The 25,865-nt window shown below is 43.1% G+C and overlaps 1 protein-coding gene across 5 annotated transcripts in view; it reads right to left on the bottom strand.

Moving 5' to 3' along the window:
• Window positions 1-25,865, bottom strand: part of LOC138778792 (insulin-degrading enzyme) — a 56,946-nt gene that overhangs the window by 12,418 nt on the left and 18,663 nt on the right. For 4 of the 5 annotated variants that reach the window (XM_069956527.1, XM_069956528.1, XM_069956524.1 and 1 more), the window contains exons 5-15: window positions 25,450-25,572; window positions 23,762-23,874; window positions 21,683-21,845; window positions 21,281-21,373; window positions 20,771-20,862; window positions 18,545-18,625; window positions 17,626-17,729; window positions 9,816-9,918; window positions 7,612-7,734; window positions 7,396-7,478; window positions 2,768-2,912 (exon numbers count right to left, since the gene is read on the bottom strand). In XM_069956527.1, the coding sequence (XP_069812628.1) occupies window positions 2,768-2,912; window positions 7,396-7,478; window positions 7,612-7,734; window positions 9,816-9,918; window positions 17,626-17,729; window positions 18,545-18,625; window positions 20,771-20,862; window positions 21,281-21,373; window positions 21,683-21,845; window positions 23,762-23,874; window positions 25,450-25,572 (1,223 nt within the window). Of the gene's footprint in view, window positions 1-2,210; window positions 2,356-2,767; window positions 2,913-7,395; window positions 7,479-7,611; window positions 7,735-9,815; window positions 9,919-17,625; window positions 17,730-18,544; window positions 18,626-20,770; window positions 20,863-21,280; window positions 21,374-21,682; window positions 21,846-23,761; window positions 23,875-25,449; window positions 25,573-25,865 lie in introns of all 5 variants that reach the window. The other variant, XM_069956525.1, reaches the window with a different exon arrangement.

The raw sequence follows: 25,865 nt of genomic DNA, 5'->3' as shown, positions 1-25,865 counted from the left end.
ATTAATGTCAGGGTTAGCGGAAGGAAACATATCACACCCAAAGGTTGGTACTGGAATAGCTCATCCTCTACCTCTCAAAAAAAATGATCTGCATTTAGAATTTTTTTAGTTTTGTTTCCTCTCCTGCGTTTTCTTCTATATTATATCATACTTCAAGAAACAGATCCTCGGATTAGTAGTATTAATCCAGTGTGTGATGAAATGTCATGCATCACAAGGGCCCCTCCACCATTTTCAGGGAATAGCTTTAAGGAATTTCTTACTAACCTCTAACAACATTTTTGAATAAAAATACTATAATCCCTCAAAAAACTATGTGGGTTAAAGGGGGTTTATAAAATGTATCCTCACTTATTCCAGGATATAAGTGTCAGCCTCATGTCATCTGGGCTATGACTATGCATTACGCTGAAAACTCATTGGTATCACAATAATGAATCACTCCCACCACCAGGGTGGCGCTGTAGGGAAACTGAACACTCGTCCCCAGATTGCAGGTGATCACAGAGATCATAGCAACAGGGAACTCGGATCAACTTAGAAAATGCCCCCAAACAAGAACAAACACTACCCCTCTGGGATGACTGACAGAAAGATTCAGAATTCTGCCTAGGAGCGGCCCGCACTTTTAGTGTCATGCTGCACTCTATATTAAAGGAAAACGATCAGCGGGTTAGAAGCATCCAACCTACTGATATGGCCCTATAGCGCATGGGGCACAGAGGATGAAGGGAAGTTAGAAGTTGCTAATAATTTGTTACTAATTTGTTCCTATGTAAATAAGGTAATTTTTATGAATTGGGGGCACAACTACCACCCTAAGTGTACCAATCCGCTTGCTGATATTCATTAGGAGGGGAGGGTCGGCCACAGAAGGTAGTTCCACCCCCCAGTGCACCAAACAACTTATTAGCGTAGGGAACAAACTGCTATTAAAACGTAAATCATGCTGAGGATGAAGGTAAGAAACTTTTCTTCAACCTCGGCGCCCTGTGCGCTATAGGGACATAGTTTCCCTTTAAAGTGTCACTGTCAATTTTTTTTTTTGCAGAAATCAGTAGTAGTACGGGCGATTTTAAGAAACTTTGTAATTGGGTTTATTAGTCGAAAAATGAATTTTTATCATGAAAAAGCAGTTTGAAGCTCTCCCCCCTGTCTTCATGGTTTCCCTATGGAGAGAGGGAAACAAGGCACCAAAACAGGACAACAAAGTTAATTTACAGCAACATCACAGGCTCTCTCCTCTGCAGTCATCATTGACCTCTCTGACCTCTGAATAGCTCCCCCTGGGGTGTAATCTTTTGTTCTCTGTTTCCGGCATTTCTCCTCCGTCTCTCCTCCCCCCTCCATAGCTCAGACAGGATCCAACTGATAAAAAAAAACTGTCGAGATTTCCTGATTCTGAGCAGTGGATGACAGAAAAGAGAGGAGGGGGGGGGGCGGGAAAAGGCTTTTTAAATGCAGATAATGGCAGATTTGCCTAATAAACCCAATTACAAAGTTTCTTAAAAATCGCCTGGACTATTGATTTCTGCCAAAAAAAAATAAAATAAAATTAACGACAGTGACTCTTTAAGCCTTCTGTATGTCAGTGTAAGGGATTAACCTCAAATTTACTATGACTTTCTGTGTGTGACTACAGCAACATTATGCAAGTTACTCTATAATAATAGCTCATACTTTTATTGTCACCCCAAACTAACATGCATGTTCAACTCAACTCTAAGTAGTAAGCTTGCCATACAGATTAAAAGGGTTATCTGGGATAAAGAAAGCATAAACTACTTGTTTCCAAAAAAAACAGCGCCAAACATGTTTAGAGGTTGTACTCGGTATTGCAGCTCAGCTGCTTCAATGAAGTGCAAAACCAGACGCAAACCATGCTTAGGTGTAATGCCGTTTCGGAATCATAGCAGCCATTGTTTTCCCGAACAACCCCTTCAAAATTGATCTGAGCCTCAACTTGTACAAAAACCTAGTATATTGATATGTGATTTCATCCCTAACATTGCATTCATTCAAGACACAATGTGGCTACTAGTTGCTAATTCTTATAATTTACATTCCTTAATGCACCATAAAGCCCTTGAGAAGGGGGAACCTCTGTCCATATATATATGTAAAGCCAGAATAAGCACCCCACACAATTATATATATGCCTTTTCATGCCTTGATGGGAAGTCGCTGCTTCCTGGAGAATTTTTACTTACAAGAATTGCATTCATTCCTGATGCAATGCCATAGTTGACACCTGCGAGGCGGGCTGCATATGTATACTCTTTTAAATCATCCTTCAATAACCTTAGAAACAGGTATGTCATGTTGCAATGGAGGGGGTCAGCATAAAGGTAACGACTAACATAAAAGAAAATGGGGGGAAAAAAAAGGAACAAAAATAAAGATACAAAAAAAGCTAAAAGAAAAAAAAAAAAAAGAAAACTAAACAGAACAGATGCACTAAATCTGATAATGCAAGCAATGAGGTGAACGTGCAATGAGGACCCTTGACCAAAGAGTATGAATATGCAGCTTCACAATCACATTGTCTTAGGGGATGGGATGGTGTCTGGACTGCACAATAATATAGATCGGCTAAAATTTCCAGAGAGGTAATGAAAAGGTTGGTTCCCTGTAAATTATATCTAAAAAAAAGAAAAGTAGGTTCTACAAAAAGGGACTAAAAGCCGGAGGCTTCCACCCATGACAGGGACCAGGGGAGGAAGCGAAGGAGCTGGTTTGGTATCCGCCTTGGTTTTCAGGTACTTACATACATCCCATAGATGGTATTTTGGAGGTCATAGTTCAGGCCGGCTAGCTCTGCTGCATATGCATACTCGTTGAGAGAATCTTTAAGCAGTTCAAGGTACAAATAGGCCATGTTACAATGCAAAGGATCCACATAAGCAAATGGGCTGAAAGAGAATATTGAGATTAAGGTCTGGCTTCATGTATTTCCCTGTTGCAAATATCTAATCCAGTAGGAATCAACCAGCGGCGCTCCAGCTATGGACCTAGAAAGGAAACTGGCCTTAGATTTTAGGCGGATTTGCTTTACTAGTTGACTTGACTGGTGGAAGAACATGAACACAGATCTATGTGCGACAGAACAATGGAAGGTTAACATACGAAACATTCACAAAAAAACAGTGGAAAATCCCTTGAAAATAGGGTGACTATGTATTTTCCTATAATGCTTAGGCTTCTAAGTATCTACCCAGACAGGCCTCATTTATTCTTTTAGTGAAAACCAAAGTCACAGCACCTATAGATCACAGATATTTCATTAGAAGGAGTCAAAGAAGAATGTAATAGACGTCCGGACTGTAATCCTCTATAATATCCACCTAAGCGTTATAATTATAATTAAAACACACGTCCAATAACTGCTGTATCTGCACAAAACAAGAGACTTAGGGGGGTTAATCTCTACCCCCCTGGGAGCACAGCGATTTGCTACCATGACTGTAGCTCAATACCAATATGTCATACAAGGAACCAGGGTAGGTCTCAAACCGCATAACAACAACAATAAGAAAAAAAAATTATATCTAGTATTATGGTTTAGGCAGCTACACTTTGGCATCACTACCAAATCAATGTGATATGGGAATTGCAAGCATGGAAGAGAAGTAGCACAGCCTGTTCTGCATGGACCAAAAATCAATAAGAAATGCATTATAATTATTGTTTATTTAACCTCCAAATGGGAAATAAAATCTTCATAAGGCTCTTTGTTCCCCCTATGAAAGTAACGCTATGAAGCCTTTTCTTCAAAGCACAGTACAGACTTCTTGCTGCTAATCCCCCATAGGAAGTCATTATTGTCCGTACAGATAGAGTAGAGCTGCAGCTACACTTGTCACCCCTGCTACACTGCAGCTACTACATGTCTGATATAGTGCAGAGGCTGCTGGAATCACAGGACTGTAACTATGGTGGCGACTGACCTCTGGGACCTCACTAATGCTGAGACTGTAGAGGCTGCAACAGTAGCTTTGACTCCCACCGAACCTAAAGTGACAGCACATCCTAGCAGTACATCACCACTTTACAAGATCGGAATAAAACATTACAAAAGACATGCTGGAAATCAGTGTTTAGAGGGAATCTGTCATCACTTTTATGCTGCCTGAGCCATGAGAGATCATCAGGGCAGCTTCTCTTCCTGATGAGCATAAGTGATCTTTTCCTATATCCAAAAAGGCAGATGCATCAGTAAAGACTGGTGTTTCAGTGAGAAGCTGCCCAGGACCACACTGATAACAGTGGCGTAGCTACCATAGAGGCAGAGCAGGCAGCTGCTATGGTGCCTGTGCAGCAGGGGGGCCCGGGGTAGAAGGTAAGAGCCGTCCTGTGTCCTTCAGCTTAACCCCTTATGTACTGCAGTGTGTAAGTGACCAAATGTTCACTCACATGCTGCAATACAAAAAAAGTTAAAAAGCAGAAGACAAGGAGATCTATGCTTAACTGCACTGATAACCCCTGACCTCTGTTCTCCAGCAATCAAGTAGGAAAATGTGTGGAGCACCATGCAGAGGTCAGGGGTTATCACTGCAGGAGCAGTGAAGCAGAGATCTCCTTGTCTTATGCTTTTTAACCCTTTTTGTGTTGCAGCATGTAAGTGAACTTTGGGTCACTTACAAACTGCAGTACATAAAGGGTTTAGCAGAAGGTAGTCTGCTCCTGAACCTATGTATATGACCATAAGGGCTTCTAATGGGCCCTTATAGATAAATACAGTGGACTGAGAGCAAGCAGCCATTGGTTCTCTTCTCTGCCAGTCACTCTTATTTCTGCCTCTGGCCACAAGACACCCCTGCCTGATGACCCTTGGTTCGGGCAGCATAAAAGCGATGACAGGTTTCCTTTAATATGACGCTGACATCAGAAGGGATAAAGAGCTGCATTAATTCAAGCCTTCTTTCTTTGTCCCATACTGAAAATGAATGACGTGCGCAGCCTTCAAGTGAACAAAGCTAATAAACACTATATGTAAATCAGCGAATGTCCGGAGGCACGCTTTAAAAGGAGAAGTCCGTCCAAAATTATTTTTTTATATGTTATTATTTATGGAAAGTTATACAATTTTCTAATGTACATTAATTGTGGGAAATGCTCATATACTGCTATTTCCCTTAATTTAGTGTATCAGGAAGTGTTAGAATTCTCTCAGAAGCAGTGACGTCACGACGAATGGTGTAATTCTTATGGAGTGTCCAGCAGGGTACCATTGACTTCTATATATAGTGCGCCCCTGCTGGACACTCCATAGGAATTACAATGGATGTGTATGTGAATGTAATGTTATGTACTGTACTTTGTGATTGAATACATTTATGGAATACTTTGGGGAGCAAGTGTCCTTTCTCCCCAAAGTATCCCATAAATGTATACATTTGCAGGGCACCGAGCAGGGAGGGAGAGAAGTGCCATCTACCTCCCCCCTCCCTCCCTGTTCGGTGCTGGGCACATATACACAGTACTACTCCCGCATTATCTGCAGATAATAGGGGAGTAGTACCTGTGCTATCCCTATCACATCGCCGCCGCCGCTCACACAAAAGCCGCTCTTCTTGTAGCCGGGAGGAGGAGGGGGCGCGGAGGAGGAGGGGGCATGATGAGCGGCCCTTGTGTGAGCGGTGTCGGCGATGTGATAGGGATAGCACAGGTACAACTCCACCATTATCTGCAGATAATGGGGGAGTAGTACTGTGTATATGTGCCCAGCACCGAACAGGGAGGGAGGGAGGGAGGGAGATGGCACTTCTCTCCCTCCCTGCTCGGTGCCCTGCAAATGTATACATTTATGGGATACTTTGGGGAGAAAGGACACTTGCTCCCCAAAGTATTCCATAAATGTATTCAATCACAAAGTACAGTACATAACATTACATTCACATACACATCCATTGTAATTCCTATGGAGTGTCCAGCAGGGGCGCACTATATATAGAAGTCAATGGTACTCATTGACTTCTATATCTATCTCTCTATCTATATATAGAGCGCCCCCTGCTGGACACTCCATAGGAATTACACCATTCGTTGTGATGTCACTGCTTCTGAGAGAATTCTAACACTTCCTGATACACTAAATTAAAGGACAAGTGCCATGAAAAACTTTTTCCCAGTTATTGAAGCACATTACAAAGTTATATAACTCTGTAATATGCTTCAATCACCTATCTGCCTCCCTTCCCTGTCTTTTCCCCCCTCCACCCCCCACCAGGAAGTGTCCTGACTCACACAGACCTGATTACTGTCGTCACCGTCACCAGGCAGCTCCTTCTTGTGAGGATGAGTGATCAGCAGGAGGGCTGCTCTAGCTCCTGTTACACCAGCCTCCCCTCCACTCCTTGTCAGGTGACTCTGCTTGCTTAGCTTATCTTCTCTAGTGACATGACTCCTTCACGGAGTCCACGGCAGCAGGAGAGAGGGTATGAGGGGAGGGGGGAGCTGCCTATGTGCTGGAGTCAGTCGGAGGGAAGATAAGCAAGTGAGATGTGACAAGTGATGGCTTGCAGTTGTTCAGCCAATGGGAGCTGAGCAAGCCTGTCACCTGACAAGGCAGGGGAGGGGGGAGGCTAGTGTAACAGGATAAGGAGCTGAGAGAAGAGCTTGGTGACGGTGACGACAGTAATCAGGTCTGTGTGAGTCAGGACACTTCCTGGTGGGGGGTGGAGGGAGGAAAAGGCAGGGATGGGAGGCAGATAGGGGATTGAAGCATATTACAGAGTTATATAACTTTGTTATGTGCTTCAATTACTGGGAAAAAGTTTTTCATGGCACTTGTCCTTTAAGGGAAATAGCAGTATATGAGCATTTCCCATAATTAATGTACATTAGAAAATTGTATAACTTTCCATAAGTAATAACATATAAAAAAATAATTTTGGACGGACTTCTCCTTTAAAGCGAACCATGATGCATTTACTTTATGGATTCTTGTCTTTCTGGTTCGCTTATAAAAACAAAAGTTAGTTTTTTTTTCTCCGTTAAGTAACTTTGCATTTTACTCCATGCTGCGCTCCATCATGCGGCAAGACAGAAATGGAGCAACCGCAGCATTAACCGCTTAATGGGTTATGGCCGAAGATTTCAGACATGGGAGAATATATCATTAGCCATAAACATAAGATAAATGATCCGCAGTTATGGCCGGCGCGGGCTATTATGACAGTTTTATTGAAGTTCAAGCAATAAAAAAAATATGAACATAAAGTGTTGTGTGTCAGCAGATTGGCTGATCCCTGCGATTATAGGCGGCACATAAATATTATTGAGAGCTTATTATCCGTGCCTGGAAAACAGTCTCTTAATTATTCTGTAAGGAACGGAAAGAGCTTAGGAGGAGATCAGCGCCTAGAAGATGGCTTGTAAAGGGAATATACCTACCTAAAGAACTCAAAGTTCAGGCAGGCTTTGGGAAGAAAGAATTTGTCATCTTGCTTAAACCATAATTTGCTCATTGCCGTGTCCTATAAAAGCAAGAGAAAAAACAAACACTCACCATGCGAATAAGGCGCCAGCAATGCTACATTTATATGGCTTTTGTGGGCTCTGCCTCTCACCGGATTGTACATTACCACGTTATAAACCCATAATTCTTACCTTAACCAGGGCAGGGTAGGGTGTGGCTTCTTTTTCTAAAGGAACAATCTCAAAATTTGTAGGAATAAATTCATTCTTCATTGGTAGATGTAACTTCCCATTTAAATCAGCTTTTTGCCACTTCTAAGAAAAAGATATATAAAAGAATACAATGGGTAAAATGGTTCACAAAAAAGTCCACAATTTACTTAGTAGCTATCAACCACCAACCGATGAGGTCATTGGTGATAGGGGTCAAGAGTGATGTAACATCACAGCTTACCCCTCCCCTCCCCATAGACAACACAGGAGGGTGTGGGCAGGACGGGCGGGAGATTAAACAAATGGCCGAATCATTGTTTGGCCATCAGTTATTGATGGTGTATCGGGGCCTTAAAGTAGAAGTCCGACAAAATTTTTTATTTAAGTATTGTATTGCTCCCCAAAATTTATACAAATCACCAATATACACTTATTATGGTAACTGCTTATAAAGTGCTTTTTTTCCCTGCACTTACTACTGCATCAAGGCTTCACTTCCTGGATAACATGGTGATGTCACTTCCTGGATAACATGGTGATGTCACGACCCGACTCCCAGAGCTGTGCGGGCTGTGGCTGCTGGAGAGGATGATGGCAGAGGGATGCCCAGTGTCCCTCCAGTGCCCTGTGTCCCTCAGTGTCCCCCTGCCATCATCCTCTCCAGCAGCCACAGCCCGCACAGCTCTGGGAGTCGGGTCGTGAAGCCTTGATGCAGTAGTAAGTGCAAGAAAAAAGCACTTTATAAGCATTCCCCGTAATAAATGTATATTGGTAATTTGTATAACTTTTGGGGGGCAATACTTTAATAATAATTTTCGCCAGACTTCTCATTTAAGGGCTCATTCACACGTTAAGTAGTATTGCAGGACCCTACATTATGATCCCAATCTGCAAAAAGTTTGCCTGTAATGCATCCATAGTCTGTATTTTTGTATCTAAAAATACCTAAATTAAGGCAATTCATATTTTTTGCAGACATTAGGAGCGTTCCTACCATAAACATGATGGACTCTCCCATAAACTTCTATAGGTGAATCCATTCCTTAAGAAAACAGAACTATATGAAAATGGATCAGTGTTTAAACCCATTGGAGTAAAAACTGTACCAATAAGTAAAAAAAAAAAAAAAAAAAAAACTAAAAAATGCCTTCCACAAAAAAACAAAACACTATGGCCCAGATTTAGCAAACTGCTGTGGGTGTTGTAGATGAATCTCCATTTTACACAACCAATCACAGCTTTGCTTTAATTTTACACCAGAGCTGAAATCTGAGCTGTGATTGGTTGCTGTGGGCAGTTTAAATCAGTTTTTATTTTACATCCGATGATAAAGGTCTCCATACACCTATTACCTTTTGTTGGCTGAACCATGTAATCAGCTATCGGAATGAAGTGTATGGGGCTCTCCTGAATGACCACCAACAGATTAGGCTGGTGAAAATGGGAAGGGGGGGGGGGGCTATGTCAGGCTTGATGGAAATTTACTGCCCACCCCTTTATTCCAGAAGAGCGGTCTAGCTGCAGTTTACCCCTCCCCACAGAGAAGACAACAACACTCGGCTGTACCAAACGTTCCAGTGCGTGGGGAGGACGGGATTATTGAAGATATATCCATGTTTTCCCGGACTCCCTAGGGCTGCATCTAACTTCTTTAGCCACGGGTAAACACATGCTGCACGCACAGGTTTGGACTAACCCAAGTGTGCTCGAGGTTCGCTCATCTCTAACACCTTAAAGTGTCACTGTCGTTTGTCGTTTTTTTGTGGCAGAAGTCAATTTTACAGGCGATTTTAAGAAACGTAATTAGGTTTATTAGCTGAAAAATGCATTTTTATCATGAAAAAGCATTTTGAAGCTCCCCCCATTTTCATGGTTTTCTATGGAGAGGGGAAGGGTGGAGGGAGATGAGGTACCAAAACAGGACAACAAAGCTAATTTACAGCTACATCACAGGGCTACCTCCTCTGACAGTCAGCACTGACCTCTCAATACCGGCATTCACACAGCTTCCACTGTGTAATCATTTGTTCTCTGCTGGTGACTTATCTCCCTCCTCCTTTTATAAGTTACACAGGGCTTGACTGATGTAAAAGAGTCAGGATTTCCTGGGTTTTGTAAGGCTCACAATAGTTCAAAAGACAACTGATATTTTGCAAAAAAAAAGCAGCAGATAATCTACAAACCTCAATAGCATCTGCTGGGATGTCTTCTTGCTTGTAATGTGTTCCGTACCACTCTTCTGTCCGGTCAGTTTTGCCCTCAAAAGACTTGGAAACAATGGCCACTCTGTAGGACGCAACAGATATAAAATTATAATGGGTATACCGTCTTCTAGCTCGGTAGAGGTAGACTGAGATCAAAGGGGCATTGGCAGATAAGATACTTAAAAGGCACACTCCAAAAATGGTCTATTTATGAGTATTAAAGTAATGAATAACTCCTCTGTATCCCTAATGGTACAGGTGTCAAACTCGCGGCCCTCCAGAATGGCCAAACTACAATTCCCATCATGCCTAACAGACAAAGCTAATGTTTTGGTTGTCCAGGCATGATGGAAATTGTAGTTTTGGAACAGTTGTGGGCAGCAGGTTTGACACCCCTGCCCTATGGTCTTAGCACATGCACTAGGCATATGACAATGTATCGCTTTTACATGGATTGTTGCTTTAGGCTCCGTGTACACGGAGCAAAAGTGGCGCAATTGCCGCGGAATCCCTCCGACCTCCCTGTCCTAAAGACGGTCTATGGGAGGCTCGCGTATCTCCTCTCTCTGCGCTGAAGAATGACCACTCTGGTCTATAGAGGACTCCAGAAACGAATCTACTTGCAATGTTTTTTATTTAATGCTTTTTTTTTTTTAATGAACAGCTAAAGTTTTCATAGTAAAATTTAAAACTTTCTGAAAAGAAAACCAGAACAGGAAGGGGGGGGGGATGTATTGCAGACAATTTAATTTCTTATTAAGGTTCTTTTCCCACAACCAATGTCTTCCCGCTACACAGGGAAAGCAGATCATAAGCCACAGAAGTGGCCGATGCTAATGAGACGCAGGGCTTTTTTTTTTTTTTATTGAGAAAAGGTCACATCATTCATTTTAATAAACTCCACATTTCACACAGGCACTTTTATTGCCAAGACGCCACTAACAAAATGTCACAACAACCTAAACACAAAAAAAAAAAACTACACTAGATAAAAAGAAAAGAAATCTGAAATGTTTGACACGTTTTAATTTATTGTTCTCTAATTTTTCTACATACCATGTTGAAGTCTGTCATCTCATCAGAGGTACTACATTTTAGAGATTTGCTTTACAGTTACAATTGGATGCTAAGCACTCCGGAAAAACTTTGTCGCCCTGCTGTACTCATATCCTGCGCGCATTCATGTCACCGCTCTTCAGACCCCATGTCAATTGAAAGCTGGAAGTCGCACTCTCCCATAGCAGCTCCAGGAAGCGACCAGAGGGCAGGAGAAGACCAGGAGTGTGGAGGTGTAACGTATGCAGTTTATTATTCATTTTTTTTACTAATCACTATTACACGTAGCGATGCACAGTTGGTGGCTGATGATTTTAGGTCAGGACCAAAAGATACAATCAACCGATGATTGTTGTCGGCCGATTATCACTCCATGTAAAAGGGGCCCCAAGTCACTATGTAGGGTGTGCACGTTGAGGAGTTGTGCACACCACCTACTGTCCATAGTGCAACCCGCAAAAAGGACAGAAAGTGAATCTGAAACCTATGCAGTGGAAAAAAAAAAAAAAATCCACAGTGGATATTGACTTAAGAAAAGTGGTGTCCCTTCAAGTCAGTGTTTCACTCCTTCTAGGAGTCTTAGAACATTGAGTGGGGATCTATGCCAAGCCCAAAAAATAGAAGTGACTGATTGTTCCGGGTCTGCAACCGCAGCAATCCAGCTGGGGGCGGCGTGCTCTGCAGTGTGCTCCACTTCCTGACTATTTCTTCATAGATTGTAATGAAGCAAGAATCAGATCTGACTGAGCCATAGGGAGATGCACTCCCCTCAGCTGTATCTCAGGATTGCAATAGGTCCCAGGAGTGAGACCGGGGGCAATCAGTAACTTTTAACATGTCTGGTGGTAGACCCATGGTTTATCCCGCACTTTCCAGCATGAGATGCAGATCATATATAATGTAGGTGAACATACTCTAGAAAGTACTATATGTATAGGAGCAGGGGTTCCAATTTACCCCCGGACCCCCTGCTGAGCAGCATTGCACAGTGTTATAAGCATCTCAGATCACTTTTCATTTGCTGAATGTATTGAGTATGCATTCAGATCTGTATGATCTGCCACTCACTACTGAGCAGGGAGTCCTGGAATAAAAAGGAGTCCCTGCTCCTGTACACAGCACCAAATCCACACAATCTGGGGCAAATTAGCCGCTGCTGAAAATCTGCACCATTTCCGCCACATGTGGCCATAGCCTATGGATGTAGTAAATTTATAAAAGCGTCTCCTGAGGTTTGAGAAATTTGGCATGGCATTTGACAAGCAAGTTTGAAACGTGACAACTTGCAGTTGGCTTGAATGTCTATGACTCCATTTTGGGGCTGTGTATATGTTGTATATCTGATACCATGTTACACCATACACTCTTGCAGTGTGTCATTTGCAGCCTAGATTTTGTTCTAGTTAAATGCGGGAATATTTCCATTAAAGTTCAGAACAGGTAGATAAGGATGCACTGTACCAGAAAACCTGGCACAACCCCTACAGCCATTCGGCAAGCTATTCTATTCATTTTTTGTCAAAAAGTCAATTTACGCCAAGCTTAATTCAATGCCAAAAGTGCTACAGGAATATGCAATGGAAGTGATATTCTGCCTCCAGGAAAGATGTGGCTTCCAGGATTTTTGCTGACTCTGCATAACTCCTTTCTTCATCGAGCTGCAAAAGGCAACAAGGTAATAGACAAGGAGAGGATGGGAGAGTATGTCAGAGCCATCTCCGAGCAGACTGCGGTGTCTCATCAGCATGCAGGCTGTGCTTCTACAGATGGCAGCCAGGATCCAATCCAAAATGACTTTTCACGTAATAGTGTTCCTTCTGTCTCTAGGGCTGCTTTTCTGCAATAGTAAACAAGCCTGCGCCTGCTTGTAGCGGAGGGGAGCGTGGAAAACCCTATTTTATGGAACAGGATGGAAATAACGCAACATATGGGCACTTACTGCTGCCTTTTCAGCTCATGTCCTCTGCTTACTAAACCTAAATCTGCAGACAGCAGAAAAGGATGGGAGAGGAGAACATCCCTGTTTAATCTTGGCACGGACCTTTGGTTAAATGACAGCGACAAAAAAACAAAACACAAAAGAAACAAAAAGCAAACAATACAAATTTCAAATGTCCTTATTTAGTGTATGCACAATACATTAACAAGAAGAGACATGTACAACAAGCTATCCCAAGGGAATATATAATAGAGTGTGACGCCATTCTGCATTGTTAAGTAGTGTAAGCTGGGAAAAGCCTGCAAGATATATAAAGACGCCATAAGACATATGTAAATTATCTACACTGGGATATACGCTGAATGCTCCGAGACAGGCAAATCATTAAAGACCCGCTGAAGGCATGTGCCGACCAATGACGTCCTAGATGCACTTGATGGGAGACAAGTCCAGAGATCCTGGGGGCCATGGCCACACATTTAGGCCGCACAGTAGCATCTGGCTTAGTAGTGGTGAAAACGGCTCCTGGGACACTTGGAGAAACAGCATTTTCCATGTGGTCTCCAAACCAATCTCTGGCTATCACTGTGTCTAAGAAAAAAGCTCAACTCTTCCCTGAAGATAGACCGCAGTCATCTTGCTCTCCACGATAACCTTTAAAGGAGAATTCCGGCGAAAAAAGTTTTGTTTCCTTATTCTGTCGCTATCTCCTTGGAATCCTCATTCCCTTTCTGCCGGTCGCGTTCCTCATTAACGTACTTAACACCTACAGTTACAGTTAACACCTGTGGTATCTGACCTTTTTAAGGCAAACTTTCTACCGTTGCTTAAAACATATCGAAGCAGACTTGCTCAGGTGGCACAGGGGCGCCTTCACCTGGTTTGGGCGCTGTTCGATTTTTAAAATGAATATCCTGCAGCGTCTGCTCTCTCTCTTCCAAGCCCTCCCCGAGACGGTGCCCTTGTCTTACTTTCGGCAACTCTTTACACTCCTCACGAAATTCATCTGGGCACATAAACAACCCCTTTTTTATTTAATTTTTTTTTTGTATTTTTAATATGATCTAAATAAAATTATTGCTACACTACTCAATTTTGTTTCTCTTTGGTTATACATAAACAACCCCGCCTAGCTAAATTGATTCTGTACCGCCCTAAGGCGAGAGGTGGTCTTTGTCTTCCCAACCTTTATCCTTATTATGTTGCTGCCCATCTCTCTCGGGTACTAGATTGACATTTCCAGGCCTACCCATAATTTAGTGGGGGCATGGCGATGCCAATCTCCCCAGTCTCCCTACTGGCAGCTCCATGGATACCAGCTGCCTCTCACTTTGCTGGTCCCCATCCCACCATCGCCCCCACATTGAAGTTGTGTCATCAACACCTCTCCACTGGCTTCCTGGCTCCTCACCCCTCCCCTCTGTTCCCTGTCCTGGGCAACCCCTCTTTCTCGGTCGGCAAGGAGGACCTGGTCTTCCGAGCGGTCTCCTTCAGAGCTACCGTTTTTCTACAGGGCCCGACATGGCTGCCGCTCACTGACCTTAAGGACCTCTCGGACCCGGCCCCCTTGGTGTTCTGGAGGGCGTTACAAATCCATCACTTCCTTCACTCTCTCCCGAACCCCTCTGACTTTGCCTGCCCCCTCACGTCATTTGAAACCCTCTGTCTGGGCTCCGGCCCCCTTCGCCATTCTCTTTCCCTTCTATACACTATGCTGGGCTCCCCGCCAGAAGAACCACCTCCTCCATTTCTTTCCGCTTGGGAGGGGGATTTAGATATTTCCCTCTTTGCAGCTTTAACCCCTCGCTGTCTGCAGCCCCACCGCCGCATTAGCCCATCCTCGGCTGCATCCCCCTGCCGCATCCAGCAGCCCGCATCCCCTATCCCCGGCCGCATCCTGCAGCCCGCCGCTGAGAGCATAAAGTACCTGCTCGGCGGCGTGGCTGCAGTGAGGCTCCCGGCTCCGGTCCTGCCGGGGATGGGGTGGGATGTGGCCGGAGATGGGGGATGCGGCCGAGGAAGGGCTAATGCGGCGGCGGGGCTGTGGACAGCGAGGGGTTAAAGCACATATTCACAGCGGGATGTTAATCCCGCTGCGAATATGTGCTATCATAGGGGTGAATGGTACCGGATCCGCAGCGGTTCTCGCTTCGAATCCGCATAAGTGAGATGCGCTGTGGATCAGGTAGGTGTGAAGGCACCCTTATACACACTTTCTGGAGCTGTCCCACATTGGTACCCTTCTGGAAAGAAGTGTGTCGTATCTCCTCCACCTTCATTGATCTTCAGCTTCCCTTTTCTCAATCGCTCTAGATTCTCTTGCATATTTCGGACATCTTAAGTCTTACCTGCACTCTGTCCTCCGACATCCAATTAACGCTGCGTGAGCGTGCCTGCCGGGTCTTTGCCGCCGCCCTGACCCCCCCTAGCATTGCCATGTGGATCCACAAAATCGAAGACATTAAACACATTACTGCACAGTTACATGGACGTGATTCCAAGTTTTTCCGGACATAGTTTTACTGGGACCAATTTACAGAGAAGGCTGAATACAGGACTCTTCTGGCCCAGTGAGGCGCGGACATCCTGGCCTCCTCCCCCCCACTCCTTTTCCCTCTTTTCCTTCGTTTTTTGTTTTTCTCATCTTCTCTCCCCTCTCTTCTTATTTTTTAGAGGTTCCTTGTTGGTCACTGACAGAGTGGTAGCCCATTCCCCACTTTTCTATACCCTCACAATGTTATGCTACTCGTTTCTCAAGACAACCCACACAACATGTTTTATCAGTGATCGACTTATTACACAAACAGATATGCGAATGATTGGCGAACTACCAACAGTTATTTTCAACATGTGAAAGACAAAAGTGGACTATATTTCATTTGTCTTTTGATCGTTGGGTGCTATTACACAGAACAGATAACCGCTCATTTTGATTGTTATGACAAAATTTTAAACTTTAATTGCTGTGTGTAATAGGGCCTTAAGTGGCCTTTAGGCCCCCCCTTACACTTTAAAGAACTTAAAGACAAATTTCTAGTGGTTGGTTATGTTTCCCGTCCGGCCCCTCTGTCCTCCCCACACACAGGAACGTTTGGTACGGCTGAGCGTTCCTGTGTTCTCTATGTGGAGGGTTAAGCTGCACCCAGATACTACAGCTTCTCTCTCCCAAAACAAAGGGGTTGGGCAGGTTGGACATCCGTTGGGACGCTCCAGAGAGACCCATGTACTATATACCAACAGCCAAACCCACTATGAGTGCCGGGTACAGCAAACTAAAGCATAAGGTTTAAGAGTCTGTAAAGTGGAAGTATAGGTTTAGTACCACAAGCTGCTCGAGAGGTAAAAAGTTTTGCTACTGAACCCATGTGGTCAATTCACAGCACAGTGAGAGAACTACATTCTTCCAACACCATAAAAGAGTAGTGTGGGAAAGAGTTAAAGAAAATGCAAGGTGAAGTCACATCCCAGTCTGAATCTACCAGGTCATTTTTTATTTATAGGGTATAAGTGGAAGTTTCTATTTAATGCCGGGCATTTATGGACACTTATGAACGATAGATTAAAAGCAATTTTGGATTCATTCCCCCTAATCGTACTAGGTACATCATAAGCGAACTGTTGTGGCAGAGCCAAGGCCTAAAGTAGATCTGACAGGCCACATAGTGACTGACAACTCTATTGTAACAAACTCCTATAAGGAGAGAGGTCAGTCCATCACATGCAGAGAAGCACGACCCCAATCCTCTCGTGGCAACATTTAAAATGTACATGTCACTTTAAAAGAACTTGAGATGTCAAATAAGTTTTTATAGTTATGGGTGTTCTAGCGACTGCTACAAAGAGTGGGGAGAAAAAGCACTTCCCTCCCTGCTTTCTGTGCATGTTAGCGAGACATGCTCAACACGTAGATGCAATGAACACTGTAGCACTCACCATCCAATGATAACTGTAGCTTTATTCCATCACAAAAAGAAAGACAGAGCGGACATCATACCGGCAGACGCCAAACAAGTACAAGGTAACAGTCTGTTTCGCGGTCTAACGCTTCTATGGACCTCCGTAGAGGTCTGTAGAAGAGTTAGACCACGAAACAGACTGTTACCTTGTACTTGCTTGGTGTCTGCCGGTATGATGTCTGCACTATGTTTGTCTTGCTTTTTGTGATGGAATAAAGCTACAGTTATCATTGGATGGTGAGTGCTACAGTGTTCATTGCATCTACGTGTTGAGCACATTATCAAGAGACTGTATTATATGGCAAGCACCCCATCCTACTTTCCTGCACGGAACCTCGTAATACACTAGGGGTGGTGCCGACCCTCTCTCTGTGTATTTTGATAGCGCCTGTTAAAAGGCCCATGATCAGCCGACATGCACAGTGTCTTTCATGGTCTTTCAACAGGTTGAAAAATCCCAAACACGATAGTCTGCACATCGCTCAGTGTAACAGGGGTGGTGGCCCCTCACTGCCCACCCCCCCAGCACCAAGCACGGAATGGGGAGGAAGAGAGTGCTGAGCTGACAGGCGGTTGCCCGCTTTCTTCTCCTAATCGAGCCGTGTAATGTGGCCCTTACGCTGAGAACCCATCTTAGTCACACAGCACAGAGCAGGATGAGATCTTTTGCAGGTCTGAACAGCCAGAATCTGACCTGATCAAAACAGTGACCAGTTAAAGGGATTGGTCTGGTCATTTACATGAGCAGCTCCTCCTCTTCATTCTCGGACATAGTACAGGGCAAGCAAAACTATGCACGTTTTTTTTTTTTTTTGTAACTAACTAGTTAGAAACTCACCTGACATTCTCTGGTTGGAGTTTATCGAGCACCATTTCTATTAAATCAGGCCTGAATTCTTCAAGTAAATATTCAGCAGCCAAGATTTCTTCTAAGGGGTAGTACTAATTATAAAAAAAAAAAAAAAGTTATTGCATTCCAAGTGATATTCATCATGTATGAGTGAATGGTAAGGGCTCCATCGCGAGGTTATGTTCTATCAGACAGTTCTATTGTGGCTGCATGTACCCCAGGAGCAAAACTAGGAAAAACTACCAATTATTAACCCCCTCTCTCCTAAGGCCACATTCACACACTGTATTTTTGCAATAAACAATGGCCATTATTTATTGACAGTGTGCAATTACATTAAAGTGTATAGAACAATGGCTGCAGTGTATATACACTGTATACACTAAGGCCATTGTTCTTTGCGGCCTTAGAAAATAACTGACAGGTCTGTCAACTGTAATTCACGGCCCAAACTGTTGACACTTGGGAAAAAGGCCTCTCTTGCTATAGAATAAAAGTTTTCTACATTCTGGAAGCACAGACCGATATATGATAGGTACCATGTGTCTCACTGACCTAACAGTGTCAGTAGTTTGAAAAATAAATTTAAGCTGCCAAATTTCCTTTAATTTTCTTGTTTTTATAATGGAAAGTTAGTTTAATGCAAGGCTGATGGGATAATTTGTGTATACAATCTGTGTATACTTATACTGCATACTCCTTTATGCAAATCTATAAACACAATGACTTTAGCTCTAGATTATTTCACCATCTGTTTGTCCCCAAAATTATACGTATATTGTGCAAAATCTTTAATAAGAACCCGTGAAAAGTAACAATCCATGCAGAGGTAATGGTTTAGCTCAGCACAGCAGTCTAAACGGTACACGGCCATAGTGCGCTATAGAAATGCCTTTCAGCAACTTACATGTAGAAGTCCAGAAACTTTTGATGTGTAGCCACGTGGGCGCTCTTTGTCTTTAAATCGAAAGGCAACCGCGTTCAGGTCCTGAAATGAAGACAGAGGCATGTTATTAGGTTTCATATATCTTACATCATTAGAGCACGTTTTCCAGGACTCCCCGGGGTTGCTTTCAACATCTACAGGCGATGGGAGTGGTTGAGAAGTTGCTGAACTTTCCGCTCAATATTACTCAACCCAAGTGACAGATGACAGTACAGGTTGTTGTACCTACTTTTACGTTCAGCTTATTGCCCTACAGAAGTCTGTCTGAGCCCTTAGGGTGTGTTCGCATGCACAGATTTTTGGTTGCAACTGGTGAAAACAAAGCCAGGAATGGATATGAAAAGCAGAAATCCCAGTCTTTCCTTTATGACCTGTTCTCTATTTATAGTCTGTTCCTGGCTTTGGCTTCAATAACTGTCTGTGTAAACATACCCGTACGATATTATTACCACCAAGATGTTGTGCTGCCATCTATTCTCCTATTGGTCTGCAATTAGGATCCTATGCAGAGACACATCTTCCGTACACAGGCTGGACTGGACTGATGCAGGTCTTCTTCCAGTCTAGATACTATTAGCTAGCAGTGTCAATAGGGGGCAGCAAAAAAAGGAGCTGGGTGATCCTGATAGCTGATAACTGATAAGGGGAACACATCTCTGTACTGACCTTTGATCCATCTATACATAGCCATTAAAGGATACCTGTCACCCCCCGGGCCAGGGTGAAAGGCTCCCGACCCCCCGTTAGAGCGCCCTATACTTACCTAATCGAGTCGGGTCCCGCTTCCTGATGTGGTCGGGTCACGGTGATTTCAGCTCCTGAAGCCCGGCGCCCACGGTCACAGGAGAGTCCGATGCCCATAGAGAATGACGGAGCATCGGACTCCCCATTCATTCTCTATGAGCGTCGGACTCTGCTGTGTGCGCGCGCCGGGCTTCGGGAGCTGAAATCTCCGTGACCCGACCGCATCAGGAAGCGGTACCCGGCGCGATTAGGTGAGTATAGGGGGATCTAGCAGGGGGTCAGGAGCCTGTCACCCCGACACGGGGGGGTGACAGGTCCTCTTTAAGTCACCAGTCAAGCCTTCTTTCCTTCTAAACTGGGTATTGTAGTGCATCTATTACTCCAGAAGCCTATCTTTGAACCTGTAGTGCATCTATTACTCCAGAAGCCCATCTTTGAACCTGCTGCCTTTTTGTGGTCTCAACACTGTACAAAATATTCCACATGTGGTCTGACTAGTGATTTGTACAGTGGCAGAACAAGGTTTGTGGTGCTGTCACATTATAAGACATACAAGGCTCTTTGCACACACACCGATTGCAGTACAGTATGTGTCAGTAATGCAGTGATAAATAGCTACTATATCACGGCTTACAGGGTGTTCCTGTGTACTTTCATTTGGCTTGTGCTTGCAGATTAGCATCTGCACATACATTTCAGGTTATTAGTCAGCGACTTATCTAGCTATGACTTGAGTTTTCTTATGCTTATTGAAGCCAAGTCAGAGCAGGAGGTAGTGCAGACTTATAGAAGAAAAGGTCACCGAGGACAGACTGGGTACAATGATCTGAACCTAAGGGACACAGAAACATAGCATTCTGGGATGGACACACTTTTCTGTGTGCATGTTTTATATAATAGTCACTACAGTAGCACAATGCAGGCAGACGTCCCCCGAGGACATGCACCATACTATCATAGCACTCTGATCACACAAGCACTATCATTGTGCCAAGGCAATCAGCAGCAGGAGCCTGGCATCTAAGCAATAACAGAAGGAGTGACTATGTGAATGCAGACGGCAATGGTTGCCAGAAATGGCTGCTAGGTGTCTCCCTTTCTTGCTTTGCAGTTACTGCTTATTTGCTTTCTGTTCCTATGCAAACCTAGTCCCATCAATAGTCCCTTCTCCTCCACATGCCACTTATAGTTGTATACAGCATATATCCCTCAGCACAGACTTTTATTAGAGATGCTGTGATGCTGCCTGTTTCTTGCATTTCTGCTCACATAGCACCAGTAACCCCTTCTATATCCATACCATCTATAGTAGGGTATTTAGCAAATCCGCCCTGCACAGTGCAAGCCTGTTCAGTTCAGGAGAAGAAATAAAGCAGATCTTCAAGGGGGTTAAACACACACAATATACAGGAAAATGTCATTAGGACACTAGATGGCGATCACCTTGCATTCCTGGAACACCCATTCTTGAGGTCCTTCTGTGCGAAGTTTCTGGATGTACTGAAACATGTGGAAAATGATATCATCCACATGTACTATATAAAAAGAGAAAAGCCCAAACATTACAATGGCAAATAAAGTTACATGGTAATCTTAAGGGGTTCCATCAGATATACCAGCTTTTTTACAGATTCAGTGTACATAAGCATGAGGCTGATTAAGGGAACCCACCACCATGACAATGCTACCTAGCTATTGGCATCATGTTATAGAGCAGAAAAAGATGAGCGGATTGATATATCTGGGAAAAGATTCTGTATAACTTGTCATTTATTGATTGAAATTCTCCGTATAAAGGAGCCCTATGGTCAGAGCACCCTAATACCCCCTACATAGTATACAAAGGGATTACGGCACACTATGCCCAAAGTATTGACACTTGAAATTCCATAGTGTGAAGGAGCCCTATATAAGAAAATCCCAAACCAACATGAAGATCTTTCCATTACTTACACAGGCCTTCCTCCGTCAGATCTACATTAATGATGAAAAACATGAATCCTTTCGCTCCTTCTTTCTGGCCTCCAACCAGAGTATTCACCCAGCCTGCAGAAGACCGAAGAAGTTTTTATTATTTTTTTTCCTTCAATTTGTGAATCAGCAGACCTGATTTATAACTACAATGGTTTAGATTTGTAGATTGAGCAGATTTACACAGAAATATGGCCCAACCTATGGCTATACTATGTACAACAATTAAAGGTGTTCAACTACTAAGCTTGAAACGGAGCTTGAAAAAAAAAATACACAACAAGAACACAATACACCCCAAACCTGTAGAAGTCCCATCTAGTAAGGAAAGCCATATCCTACAAACCTATGGCATGTGTCCTCATGGGAATTCTTGTCATTTACCTTTAGACTTGAGTTCAGACAGAAGACTTCCAGGACCTTCATGTCCTATCAAATGTCCTAGGTAATGGCCCGGGTTAGACTTGTAATACTTCTGGAGGTCGGGGATCGGGAAGGTCACATACAGATTTCTAATGTCCTTTATAGGCACTATTTTGTATATTTTCTAAAAGGAAAACAAAGACAGGAAAACTATTACATTACTACACTTCCCTCACCGGTGAGCTATGGATATTGATTCCAACAAAAGTGAATGTCCATCCTTTCACAGATCAAAAATTAAATGGGCACCATCAATAATCAGTGGAGGTCTGGATGTTAGGAGTCTTGCCGATTGTTAGAGCCGGGAGAAGCACTGCGTAAAGGGGAACTCCAGATAAGAAAATTAAAAGTCATATAGATGTGTCTATACAATGTATTACTGTATCTGTACGCTTCTTCCCCCCCCCCCCAAAATCAAATGGATTTTTGGTAGTTTCAAAACTGGGATAGACTGGTAAGTAATGCTACATGCTTCTGCAGAAGTTTCATTTTTTTTTTAACCTCTACTTGGAGTTCCCCTTTAAGCCCATTCTCTCCCTACTCTACCCTTGTGACAGGAGGTGGACTTCTATAGAAGTCTATGGGACCCTTTCTTTCATGCAGCGAGAGAGTACGTACTTTGTTGCACAATAAACTGTTTTGGGCTGGGTTCATACTACCTTTTTGAAAACAGTTTGTGTGCATCAGTTTTTCCATTGTCTGCCATTAGAAAAAAATGGATCAAGACAGTTTTTTTTTTTTTTTTTAAACAAACACAAAAATGAAGTCGACTATGTTTTTGTGTCCGTTAAAACAAGGATCCTTTTCTTTTATAATAGAAGTCAATGGAAAAACAGATCAAAACGGATGCACACAAATGCATCCATTTTTTTCATCTTTTTTAGCAAAAAAACTACCACCATTCAACTACCTGCCATTTGGATATACCTACTTGTGCTGCTGGATCCTTTTTTGTCTCTTGAACGCGTCAATTATTTTTTATTTTTATTTTTTTAAGTAACAGGTACACAAATTTCTAGCAATTTTTTTCTGCGCCTGTACATAGAGTATAAACTGCTCTTCTAGAATAACTGACACTTCTAAACACGCCTGGTGCACATCCATTTTAGCTGACTGTCTTTGCTTCTCCATTCTATTTTTGTTTCCCTATTGCAGAGTTAAAGGGGCATGTCAGAAAAAAAAAAAAAAAAAAGTTTAAATCAGCTGGTGTCAGAAGTAATTTACAAACCTGTAAGACTTTCTAAAAAAAAAAAAAAAAAATCAGCTGCTGTATGTCCTGCAGGAAGTGATGTACGCTTTCAAGTCTGACACAGTGCTCTCTGCTGCCACCTCTGTCCAAATTAGGAGAGGTTTTCTACAGGGATTTGCTAATGCTCTGCTACTTCTACTTAAAAAATGGTGTATTCTATCTAGTCTGTCACAGTGTTCTCTGCTGCCACCTCTGTCTGTGACAGGAACTTTCCAGAGCAGGAGATGTTTTCTATGGGGATTTGCTGCTGCTCTGGACAGTTCCTGACAAAGACAGAGGTGGCAGCAGAGAGCACTGTGACAGACTAGAAAGAATACACCATTTCCTGCAGGACACACAGCAGCTGATAAGTACTGGAAGACTGGAGATCTTTTTTTAAATAGAAGTAAATTACAAACCTGTAAAACTTTCTGACACCAGGTGATTTAAAAAAAAAAAATTCCTCCAAAGTACCCCTTTAAGTGAGGCTTTGCAGCTTAAAATCTTCAATATGCCTATGGCTTTTTAAATTAATAGAAAAGTATTAATACAGTGTAATACTCTGCACCATCTGAATGCTACGTCACTGATCACATAAAACTGATATACTTTATTTGTAAATCTTCCCTTTGTTCAGACTGTTGTATTTTACAACAACATTTGCAAGCCAAAACGAGAAGTGGATACAAAAAGAAGAAGGAGGTAAAAGTTTTTTTCATAATCGGTTCTCTCTGTTCTAATTCTGGCTTAGAAATCCTGATGCAAAATCCCCCCCCATGTGCATGAGGCCTAACAGTAAGACCAGCGCTCACCTGCAGATATTGCTTCTGGAAGGGATTGTCAGGGAATTCTGGAACCGGGACATTCTTGTTCTCTACTTCCGCAAACAGCTTCACCAGCAACTCTGTCAGCTCATCCAGAGTTTCTGGGGACAGAAGGTTAGGAAAATTTTATGTGAAACAATTGTCAACATAATATTTCAATGTACATACATCTCATTTGGAAAGCACACACACACACGGTATTCCCATGTGGGCCAGGAGAGGTGTCACTGCAGGCGATGGTCTCCATAGACTTAGGGCCCTATTCCATGGGACAATTATCGTTCGGATAATCGTTAGGAACGAAGCGATAATCAGTCGGTTGAAAAGCAGTTAACAATTAAACGGCGAACGAGAAATCGTTGATCGCTTAATGAGACCTGGACCTATTTTGATCGTTGCCCATTTGCACGGAATAAGACGTTGTTCACAGTAGCGACGAATGCAACAGCTACAAGACGACTGCAAGAACGATCATAAGTAACGATCGTCGTTCCATGTAATTGGGGGAGCGATTTCAGGTTGTTCGCAATAGCGGTCGTTTGAGATCGTTTATGGTTAACGATTATCCGAACGATAATCGTCCCGTGGAATAGGGCCCTTTCAACCACAAATCACCACACCTGCCCTTTATGTTACCTACAATACTGAAGGAATCCAAGCAACAAATACAAGGGTACGCTCTATAAAACGTATCACTAGATCCCATTTCTGTTGGCATGGCACAGCCATCAGAGGGGACTGGGGTTCAGCCTCACTAACAACGCTCCCGTATATATATATGCTCACATGGTGGTCGCATTACCTTCATCCTATCAAATTATGTATTTGAGCATACAAGTAATAAAATACACACCATGGTACAGCGATAACAAACAACCATCATAAGCAGCTCTAATAATTCATAAGCTAAACCGACAACTTTGGCTATAACTTTTGCTGGTGAAACACACAGGAGACAGTCCCATAGACTTCTATATCCCTCTATATACTATGGTAGGGACGAGAAACCTAGAATATGTTGATCCCCACTAGTATAGAAAACTTTTCACATATCAAAAGTATTATAACTATGCCTACTTAACAGAAATGGGGTACAGCTCTGAAACCTTGTGTCACAAAGTAAGCTTCAATTACTGAAGGACGATCGACTGGTCATCAGTTACATCTCCTGTCCTGTCCCTATCCTCACCATACACAGGAACATTTAACACGGCCGAGTGATCCTGTGTTCTCCATGGGAAGTATTAAGCAGCAGCCAGGGAGCTCTGGCTGCACCTTATCTTTGCGAGAACCAAGGGGTCGGGAAATGATTTTGCATCACACCTGACCCCTATCTCTACCTATATCATGTGTCGTGGACAGTCTGGAAAAACCCCAATACACCTAAGGAGGCATGTCCGTGCACGAACGATCGGATTGACAAGCTTCCCAGCATCATGTATCACTATGATGCTGGGAGCAACGCTTTGGTTTATATGTTTGCAGTACTGTACTGACACAGCTGCCAAGGTTTGAAGATTTGAACTGTTTCGGGGGTATATGCCTGGCTGTGCATTCAGGTAAATAAGACATCAAATACATTACCCTGTAGTAGTATATGAATGTGCACATCAATATGATCTCACCAGCGTGGTGCAGCCGCAAACTAATACATAATCTAATGCAATTGTTATTACCTCTACCAAGCACACAGATGGACATGAGGTTAGAAGAATAATAGGTGGAGTGGAACTTCAGTAACTCCTGTCGCACGTCGAGCCCTTCTTGTGTTGGTCTTGTTTCAAGAGTCAGCTTATTGCCTGAAAAAGAACAGAAATACTGACTTCTAACAATTGGTTTATACACGAGGATTACATCCACCTCCACTACCAATGTCTACCGTTCCAATGCTTAAAAAAAGGCAGGAATGCATTTGAAAAATTGGAGAAATTTTAGTCTTTCCTTTATGAGTTGTACCCCATTTATAATGTGTTCCTGGCTTTGGCTTCAAAAATTGCATTGGAAAAATCTGTCTGTGTAAACTCAGGACTGAGGCGGCCAGTGACTGGCTGAGTGGCCTGTCAGCTCTAAAGCTGCAGCATGTGGGACTGGG

This window comes from Dendropsophus ebraccatus, unplaced genomic scaffold, assembly GCF_027789765.1.
Source record: "Dendropsophus ebraccatus isolate aDenEbr1 unplaced genomic scaffold, aDenEbr1.pat pat_scaffold_683_ctg1, whole genome shotgun sequence".
Taxonomy (NCBI): Eukaryota; Metazoa; Chordata; class Amphibia; order Anura; family Hylidae; genus Dendropsophus; species Dendropsophus ebraccatus.
This window is presented reverse-complemented; position numbering and strand designations above follow the sequence as displayed.